The sequence below is a fragment of the Pongo pygmaeus genome, chromosome 1 (assembly GCF_028885625.2).
Source record: "Pongo pygmaeus isolate AG05252 chromosome 1, NHGRI_mPonPyg2-v2.0_pri, whole genome shotgun sequence".
NCBI lineage: Eukaryota > Metazoa > Chordata > Mammalia > Primates > Hominidae > Pongo > Pongo pygmaeus.
Genome location: NC_072373.2, coordinates 195,972,948 through 195,982,238, shown reverse-complemented (window position 1 = coordinate 195,982,238; position 9,291 = coordinate 195,972,948). Strand labels below are relative to the sequence as shown.

Below are 9,291 nucleotides of genomic sequence, written 5' to 3'. Positions count from 1 at the left end.
GAAAAGGCCTAGGAATAAGTAAAGGGAGAGGAAGAAACATTTTTTTGAAGACATACCATGCGGCAGGCCTGTGCTGGGCAGGCAATTGTAGACAGGGCTTCCCTTGTGTCAGGCACTGTTCTAAGCACTTTACCCCTAAGGCTGGGTTAATTCACGTATCCACCCTATGAGGTAGGTGTTGTTCTTTTCCCACTTTCACAGAGAAGGCGAGAAATCACACAGTGAGAAAGTGGCAGAGCTGGGATTCAGGCCTCAGCTTCTGCCACACAAGCCCACAGATGGGAGGATGAACAAGGAGTCAGAGTGGACCTGTGGCTCTCCCCTGAGAGGATACCAGGATTCGAGGCTCAGCGCCCTGGGAAGAGTGAACCCCTCAGTTTCCTGAGCCTCATCAGAAGCAGTCTGGGGAGGCTGGGGCCCAGCCAATGGCAGTGCAGGTCCCAGCTCCTCCTCCTCCCAGGCTGGGCCGGCACACCCAGCAGGCTCTGTCCTGGAAACAGGCTTCAACGGGCTTCCCCGAAAACCTTCCCCACTTCTGGATATGAAATTCCAGCTGCTTGCTGAGTCCTATTGCCGGCTGCTGGGAGCCAGGAGAGCCCTGAGGAGTAGCCACTCAGGTAAGGTCATCTGTGTCCGCATGTGCCCTGCCCCTTGGCATACATGGCAGGAGGACACTTCTCTGCTGGGGAGCGGTGGGAGGTGGCCTGTACACACCTGCCACCCTGGGTCCTGATGGCGGAGGAATAAGGGGCTCTGGGTTCTTTCAGCTCTCCCCAGCCGGGCAAAGGCGGGAGCAGGGGCCAGGCTAGAAGCTCAGCAGGCAGGGTAGCTCTGCCTGGGCCTGCAAAGCCCTGCCCCACTCCTCCCCAAGTAGGGATGGGCTGGGTGAGAGCCCCTGGGGGCTAGGGGCGGGGCCTCCCTGGGTGTTCCCTGAGAAGCTGCCAGGAGTCTCACCTACCTTAGACAGGACTGAGCATGCAAGCTGGTGATTCAGAACAGAGCTCCCCACCACCCCCTGGCCCCCACCCCCACCCATCCCCCGTCCAAGTGGTGCAGGTGGTGTGGAGACAGAGTGGTGGGCAAAGGTACCCCCAGCCACCCTCATCCAGGATCCACACACAAGGGGGAGGACAGAATCCGTCTGCACACAAACAGGCAGGCAGCTCATTGAAACTTGAGGAAAGGGTCTGAGGCCTAAGGCTGGGCAGTTCCCGGAAGGTGGGCTCTAGAGCCAGCTTGCCTGGGTTCAAATCCTAGCTCTGCCACTTATTAGCTGTGTGACATTGAGCAAGTTAATTAATCCCTCTGTGTTCCTCTTTCCTCATCTGTAAATTGGGAATAAAAAATATGCCCTTTCCTAAGGTTGCTGTGAAGGAATAATGTACTGATTCATACAAAGAACTTAGAGCGGTGCCCGGCACGGCATGAATGCTTCATGGATATTGGCTGTTATCACTACTCTGCTTTGCAGTTGATCATTCAGAGGCTCGAGACAGCCTGGTGAGCTTCAGCCTGGACCAGCATGGGAAGGCCATCACGAGCCCTTTAGTGGCTACGCAGACAGGTTCCTTGGGGTCCCAGGGTGCACAGTTGGTTGAAACCACAGTGCCTGGGTCTTAGTGGACACACCCCCATCCCCAGGAATCAGGCAGAGGACTTGCGGGTGAGGAAGTGGGGACCCCTTACTCTGCCTAGCAGTCACGGTCCTTACCCGAAGGTGAATCTGATTCTGTGAGTTCATCAGGCCAAATTCACCAGCAGAACTGACAAGAGCAGCATTTCCTACTTGATGTCTAGACAAGGCTGTTCCACAAGATGATAAAAGTTATGGCAGGAGGAAAAGGGCTCCTGTGGGCAACGGAGTTTGGGCAATGCCACATATTTCATACCTCTTTTGGTGAATTTATTAGTGAGTTTATTAGCACGGTTGAGCAAAAGAACCCTATTTAACTTTACTAAACCCAAAGTTTGCCAACTTTTCTTGACACAGAATCCTCTTCTCTCACTTCTCCTATTGCCAACCTATGGGACAGGGTTCCAGGGAACACTGTTTGGGAAACACTGGCATACCAGGCTACTCTAGGAAGCCTACTGTATGAAGAGAATTTATTGCTGCCTGCTTTAGCTTTCAGCTGGATTGCATTGGCCATGCTTCAAATGAGTGGCACTTGAGCAGGACTCTGCCTGGCTAATTACAGAGTGTTAGACCAGATGGGGGCTTGGGGACAAGGTTCCAGCCTCCTTTCCAGTCCCATCCCTGAGCCAAGAAAAGAACAAAGAGCAGGTTCCCCTGGGGAAGGGGCTGTCTGAGAAGAGGCAGCAGTGCTCAGAAAGGAGAGAACCATCTCAAGGCTCAGCCCCCTGAGGAGGAGGGCCAGGGTTGAAACAGAGGGAGCAGGCAGAATGTCCCAGCTCCGTAAGTCTTCACTCTGCAGAACCTCAAGACCAGAGCCTCAGGCCCTGGGAGGAATGAGTGGCTCCCTGGACCTGCCCTCATCCACTTTTATTGGTAAGAGTTGGGTTCTGGACTTAATTACTTATGCTCAAATCCCAGCCCTGCACCTAATAGTTATGTAACCTTGTATAATGCCTCTAAACCTCAGCTTCCTCCCTCTATAAAATGGGGACAGTAGTAGAACCCAGCTCCTCTAGTGGTGGTGAGGATGAAATGCGATGCCATATTTCTACAAAGTGCTCAGAGCAAGTCTGTGATAAATGTAGGAAATTATTGTTCTTGTTTCCCTGCAGTAGCAGCTGACGCGTGGGTCCACCATGAACTGGAGTATCTTTGAGGGACTCCTGAGTGGGGTCAACAAGTACTCCACAGCCTTTGGGCGCATCTGGCTGTCTCTGGTCTTCATCTTCCGTGTGCTGGTGTACCTGGTGACGGCCGAGCGTGTGTGGAGTGACGACCACAAGGACTTCGACTGCAACACTCGCCAGCCCGGCTGCTCCAACGTCTGCTTCGACGAGTTCTTCCCCGTGTCCCATGTGCGCCTCTGGGCCCTGCAGCTTATCCTGGTGACGTGCCCCTCACTGCTTGTGGTCATGCACGTGGCCTACCGGGAGGTTCAGGAGAAGAGGCACCGAGAAGCCCATGGGGAGAACAGTGGGCGCCTCTACCTGAACCCTGGCAAGAAGCGGGGCGGGCTCTGGTGGACATATGTCTGCAGCCTAGTGTTCAAGGCCAGCGTGGACATCGCCTTTCTCTATGTGTTCCACTCATTCTACCCCAAATATATCCTCCCTCCTGTGGTCAAGTGCCACGCAGATCCGTGTCCCAATATAGTGGACTGCTTCATCTCCAAGCCCTCAGAGAAGAACATTTTCACCCTCTTCATGGTGGCCACAGCTGCCGTCTGCATCCTGCTCAACCTCGTGGAGCTCATCTACCTGTTGAACAAGAGATGCCACGAGTGCCTGGCAGAAAGGAAAGCCCGAGCCATGTGCACAGGTCATCACCCACACGGTACCACCTCTTCCTGCAAACAAGACGACCTCCTTTCGGGTGACCTCATCTTTCTGGGCTCAGACAGTCATCCTCCTCTCTTACCAGACCGCCCCCGAGACCATGTGAAGAAAACCATCTTGTGAGGGGCTGCCTGGACTGGTCTGGCAGGTTGGGCCTGGATGGGGAGGCTCTAGCCTCTCTCGTAGGTGCAACCTGAGAGTGAGGGAGCTAAGCCGTGAGGTAGGGGCAGGCAAGAGAGAGGATTCAGACACTCTGGGAGCCAATTCCTAGTCCTCCACTCCAGCCACCTGCCCCAGCTGGACGGCACTGGGCCAGTTCCCCTCTGCTCTGCAGCTCGGTTTCCTTTTCTAGAATGGAAATAGTGAGGGCCACTGCCCAGGGTTGGAGGGAGGAGGGCGTTCATAGAAGAACACACATGCGGGCACCTTCATCGTGTGTGGCCCACTGTCAGAACTTAATAAAAGTCAACTCGTGTGCTGGTTCCAGGTGCCCTCTGGTTGTGCGGCCTTTGTAACCCTCACACGTTCTTGGTGTCAATCTCTGTGCCCCCGCAAAGGGCTGCACTTGATCCAGCCTGTGAGGGGCATCCTCTCTTCCAGAAAGGGGGCCCCCAGTACTCCAGGGGACATGCTACTTGCTCATGCTCCCATCTAGCCTTTATCCCCCATGGCAAGTTTAGGCCTGTGGGTTGTCTGCAGAGAGAATGGAGCTTAGTCCACGTTGCAGTGGGAAGCTCATGAGCTTAGAATGCCTGTGTCGAATCCAAGTTCCACTGGGACTCTGGGAAAGTAACTTAAGCTTCTCTCCAAAATGGGTTAATAATACCTAGCCTGCGGGGTTGTGCTGAGGACTGATGAGCTCATGGCTGTGGACAGGGTTAGCCAGCTGTAAAAGGACACATAAATGTTAATCATTGGTATTAGGAAGTGCTCAAAAATGCCTGTGGGAAACGAGGCAGAAGGCCCCTCCCTAGCTGCACATTAACCTTCATCATCCCAGCCAGAACACAGGTCCCAGGCCACCCACCAGCATATGTGAGGTCACACTCCAGCTTCCCTGGAGGCCTTCCCCAGGACCCACAGAGGATGAACAGCGATGCTGTGCCTGGCCCTGTGCTAACTGGGGCATTTCATGCTGCTGACCTGCATTCCTTGCCTCCACCAGGGCTGTGGGTGCCCTGGTCTGGAAAAGTCATAGTTGACCCCTCCCATCCCCTACACAATCCAAGAGCTTCCCAGGCTCCAGTCCCAGAAATATCCCACCACCAGAATGGGATGCGTTCCTGCCCTAAATTAAGGTTGCCCCTTTCCATAGATGTCAGCTGCTGAGGACCTCAGTATCAGGCTTCCAAGGAAAAGGGCAGGAGAGGGCAAGGAGGCAGGGTAAGGAGGCAATGGGAAGGGGACAGGGTCAATCCCACTGGTGCTGTCCTAGGCCCGGGTATAATGATATCAGGCTCCTGAACCCCACAGAGCAGTCTCACCCACATACCTGCCTGCCTGGGAGCCAGGCTCAGCCATACCCAGCCAGGCTAGAGAGGAGGCGTGGGCCAGGAGAGAAGAGCCGCAGGTGTTTGCTCTGAGTATGTGCCCGGGGAAGTCCGCCCTCCTGCCTGCCCACCCAATCACTCTCGCTTGGCTCATTGGCCCAGAAAGCCCCACCCAGCAAGGGAGCGAGGAACAAAAGCTGCCTCCGGGAGGTCCTGAGGCAGACAGACAAGCCCAAGGACAAGGAAGCAGCTACTGGACCCAAGAAGGGTGAGGACCAAATAGGGCAGGAGGCTGGCCAGGAAGCAAGCAACCAGCTGAGCTGAGGATATCCAAGGGACCTCAGGCTGTGGGCTGGGCTTCAGGGAGGGAACCAGAGGGTCAGTGTCCCTAGAGGATCCCCAGGGAAGTGCCAAGGAGGAGAAGGAATGTCCTGGCTGACCTAAGGAAGGACAGAAGATCAGGGAAGAGGGGGGATCAGGAAGAAATGGGTTTCAGTTCAGTTTAACAAACATCTACTGTGTGTTCACTGGGCCAGGCCAGTGCTAGGTGCTAGGGAGACAGAGGTGAAGAACCTGCCCTCTAGCAGCTGACAGTCTGGCAAAAAAATAAGACAGGTAAATAGACCATTTGGGTACAGGCGATGCCTCTTGCTCTGAAAGTGTCCCAGGCACACGATGTCTGAAGAGGCTGAGAGCAGAGTCGGGGATTGGGGATGGGGAAGGAGGAGGGTAGGAGGAGGGGAGGGTTTGGAGATGGGGCCTGATGGGGACTCCAGACAAGGGAGTGTGGAGGTCGGAGTTCACAGGACAGGGGCCTGAGAGGAAATAATGGAAATGCGGCTAGCAAACAGCCACTAAATGGACAGAGGAGGGGGTGCCCCCAGAGAAAGTAAATGGGGGGTCTAGACCATGCCAGAATCCATCCTCAGTCCTTCCTAAAGCTGGAATGGTTGGAATTCCAGAGGAACCCACTGTGGTCAAGACAGTCAGCCCTCAGGCCCCACCACCAGTACATGGGTTGGCAGGGATGATATCAAGTCCCCGTGATTCCAAAGCACCTCTGTTTAGTTTGGGAGGGAATGCCAGGGCTGAGAACCTTCCTGGAGCTAGAGGAAGGAGTAAGGATGAAGATTGTTCCGTGATTTACCAAGGGGCTGACGTGAACGTCCCCAACACGGGGCCAGGCTCCTGTTGGTGTTCAGTAAAAGTGGGATGGCTCTGACAACAGATAAGGTTACGTTCCCATCCCTCCTGCCCTGGCCTAGCCCTGGCAGCTGATGGGAGAGCAGATTGTCCAATTCAAACCTTCCTACGATCTCTTTAGAAGTCATGGGCTGAAACTTGGGGTAATAGAGGTTGGCTGGCATGTCCATGCAGGATGATTGTCTTCACACGTATCTATTACCTTGTAGAATAAAATAGACCCTGATTTTGGAACCTGAAGACCAAAGTGCAAGATTAGCTCTGCTACTGCCATCTGTGGACCCTTGGGCAGGTATCTCTGGGCCTTCACTTACTCTTTGTGAAATGAGGACAGGGGCAATCCCTACCCTACCAAGTCATTGGGAGTGAGGACAGGATGACACAGTGATTGTGACAAGATTTTGTCAATCGCACCAGCATTAAGGGTGCCCATCTCCAGGTTCCCCCAGGCCTCAAGGCTCCCAAGGCCTGAGTGGGCGGGTAGCACCCAGGTATAGACCTTCCACGTGCAGTATCCAGGACACAGCCAGCATGAACTGGGCATTTCTGCAGGGCCTCCTGAGTGGCGTGAACAAGTACTCCACAGCGCTGAGCCGCATCTGGCTGTCTGTGGTGTTCATCTTTCGCGTGCTGGTGTACGTGGTGGCAGCGGAGGAGGTGTGGGACGATGAGCAGAAGGACTTTGTCTGCAACACCAAGCAGCCCGGCTGCCCCAACGTCTGCTATGACGAGTTCTTCCCCGTGTCCCACGTGCGCCTCTGGGCCCTGCAGCTCATCCTGGTCACGTGCCCCTCACTGCTCGTGGTCATGCACGTGGCCTACCGCGAGGAACGCGAGCGCAAGCACCACCTGAAACACGGGCCCAATGCCCCGTCCCTGTACGACAACCCGAGCAAGAAGCGGGGCGGGCTGTGGTGGACGTACTTGCTGAGCCTCATCTTCAAGGCCGCCGTGGACGCCGGCTTCCTCTATATCTTCCACCGCCTCTACAAGGATTACGACATGCCCCGCGTGGTGGCCTGCTCCGTAGAGCCTTGCCCCCACACTGTGGACTGTTACATCTCCCGGCCCACAGAGAAGAAGGTCTTCACCTACTTCATGGTGACCACAGCTGCCATCTGCATCCTGCTCAACCTCAGTGAAGTCTTCTACCTGGTGGGCAAGAGGTGCATGGAGATCTTCGGCCCCAGGCACCGGCGGTCTCGGCGCCGGGAACGCCTACCCGATGAGTGCCCACCATATATCCTCTCCCAGGGAGGGCACCCTGAGGATGGGAACTCTGTCCTAATGAAGGCTGGGTCGGCCCCAGTGGATGCAGGTGGGTATCCATAACCTGCGAGATCAGCAGATAAGATCACCAGGTCCCCCCCACCTGAGGCCACCCAGGAAAACAGGCAGGGGCAGTGGCATCCTTCCGTAGCAGGGTGGTGAGGAGGGTGGCTGTGGGGGCTCAGGAAGCTCGCCCAGGGGCCAATGTGGGAGGTTGGGGGTAGTTTGGTCCCCGGGTCCTGAGCCTCAGGGGAGGGAGGTTGATGGCTAGTGGGGATTTTGTATATAGCAACAGTGTATGTCAAACCTCTTAATAAATATGATTTTCCCAGTACTTTGCAGACCAGGTGGGGAGTGGCCGATAGGAAAACGGGTGGCGGGGGGGATTAGGTGGACCTCAGAGAGGATGCCGAGACTACTCAGTGAGCACCTGAGCACCGGAACCTCAGATCCAGGCTCACCGATCAGCCCCCGACACACACAGAGTGTGCACCCAGGACATGGTGGGCTGCGCCTAAAGGCAGAGGCTACTCCAGGGGCCTCTGGGTTCTGCAACCAGCTGGCCAAAGCAGGAGGAGAGGAATCCCAGGAGACCCTGTGCCCAGCAGGAGTCGGTTCTCAGTGAGTGTCCATCACAGGAATGAGCATGGGTAGGGCCTCCCTAGCCCTGCCCAGCACAGGTCCCGGATAAGTGAGTCCCCTCTGACGGTGGGAGGGGCAGGGCTGAGAGCAAGCCAGGGATGGGAATCTGTCAAGGTGCCCAAGAGGCACATCCCACAGGCCAGGGCCCATTGAGAGTGTCTGAGCTGAAAGGTCCCTCGTGGATCCTGGAGTCTATGGAATTTCATGTTCTTTTTCACTGATACAACTCCCCCATCCCATACTCCCCCACCCCACCACCACTCAGACTTTGGCAACTCCCAGAACCACGCCTCCACCCTAACATGCCTCCGAGTCCCACCAAATGCCCACTGGACAATTCCCTGGGAGGCCGCCAGCCATCTCATACTCGCCACTCCCAAGCTGACCTCATCAGCTCACCCCAGACCTGCCCCCTCGAAGATGCCCCACCCCATCTCATGCAGGACACAGCTATTCACCCAGCTGCCCAAGCCAGGGGACAGGACAAGCCTGACATCCTTGTCCCTCACACCCCACATCCCCACTGGCACCAAATCCCACTGATTCCAGTCCCTAAATGCCACCTGAATCTGCTCTTCCTCTCCTTACAACAACCTAACTACCTCCTGGATCTCCCCCATCTGCCCTCCACTACAGGGATGGAGTGATTTATCTGCCTATGCAACTGACCGTGTCATTCCTCCTGCTTTAAAATTTCTTCCATCATCACCAGCCCCATGCCCTCAGCATGGCCCCCGCTGACCTCCCCACCTCATCCCAGCTTCCTCCCCCTTTCTACCTGCCAGTAATACCAAAGGGCTCTTGGTTCCCCAGGCAGACACGTCACGTGCCTTTGTCATGCTATTTCCTCTGGCTAGAATGCCCTTCCCACCCGTGCTGTGACCCTCCCTCGAACCTCTAGGACAGCTTTACCCATCTCTCCAAGTGCCAGCCTCGCTTGTCCCTCTGCCACTCTCCCCAAATCGGAATTGTCACTTCCCCTGAGTGTCTCCCGATCAGTCTGTGAGCTCTTAATGGGCAGGTCACTGAGTCATCCAGGTCCCTGCTGCCTTCAATAAATGCTTGTTAGATGAGTAAATAGTCTGTGAGCTGCTTGGGGGAAGAAACCAAGTCTTGTTCATCTGAATCTTCCACCACACCTAGCCTGCGGAGTTCAGCAAAGCATTTGTTTGCTTGCTTTGTTTCGTTTTTGTTGTTTCAACTAGAGCCAGCATCA

General features: G+C 55.5%; 2 protein-coding genes across 5 annotated transcripts; both read left to right on the top strand.

Annotated features, from left to right (window-relative positions):
- The first annotated feature begins 453 nt into the window (after positions 1–453).
- GJB5 (gap junction protein beta 5) lies at positions 454–3,974 on the top strand. Of its 3 annotated transcripts, XM_054455974.2 has the most exons (3): positions 454–617; positions 1,363–1,500; positions 2,749–3,974. In XM_054455974.2, the coding sequence occupies exon 3, from the start codon at positions 2,773–2,775 to the stop codon at positions 3,592–3,594; it is 822 nt and encodes a 273-aa protein (XP_054311949.1). In that variant the 5' UTR covers positions 454–617; positions 1,363–1,500; positions 2,749–2,772; the 3' UTR covers positions 3,595–3,974. The 3 variants fall into 3 exon arrangements, with proteins under 3 accessions (XP_054311949.1, XP_054311957.1, XP_054311938.1); XM_054455982.2 differs by lacking the exon at positions 1,363–1,500 and having other exon boundaries at positions 2,752–3,974; XM_054455963.2 differs by lacking the exon at positions 1,363–1,500 and having other exon boundaries at positions 455–617; positions 2,749–3,973.
- Positions 3,975–5,143: 1,169 nt separating this feature from the next.
- Positions 5,144–8,147, top strand: GJB4 (gap junction protein beta 4). Of its 2 annotated transcripts, XM_063657526.1 has the most exons (3): positions 5,195–5,229; positions 5,498–5,576; positions 6,374–8,147. In XM_063657526.1, the coding sequence occupies exon 3, from the start codon at positions 6,696–6,698 to the stop codon at positions 7,494–7,496; it is 801 nt and encodes a 266-aa protein (XP_063513596.1). In that variant the 5' UTR covers positions 5,195–5,229; positions 5,498–5,576; positions 6,374–6,695; the 3' UTR covers positions 7,497–8,147. The 2 variants fall into 2 exon arrangements, with proteins under 2 accessions (XP_054311926.1, XP_063513596.1); XM_054455951.2 differs by lacking the exon at positions 5,498–5,576 and having other exon boundaries at positions 5,144–5,229.
- Positions 8,148–9,291: the final 1,144 nt, after the last annotated feature.

Coding starts and splice junctions, on each gene's coding strand:
- GJB5 (XM_054455982.2), top strand. CDS start 2,773: ATGAACTGGAGTATCTTTGAGGGACTCCTGAGTGGGGTCAACAAGTAC.
- GJB4 (XM_054455951.2), top strand. CDS start 6,696: ATGAACTGGGCATTTCTGCAGGGCCTCCTGAGTGGCGTGAACAAGTAC.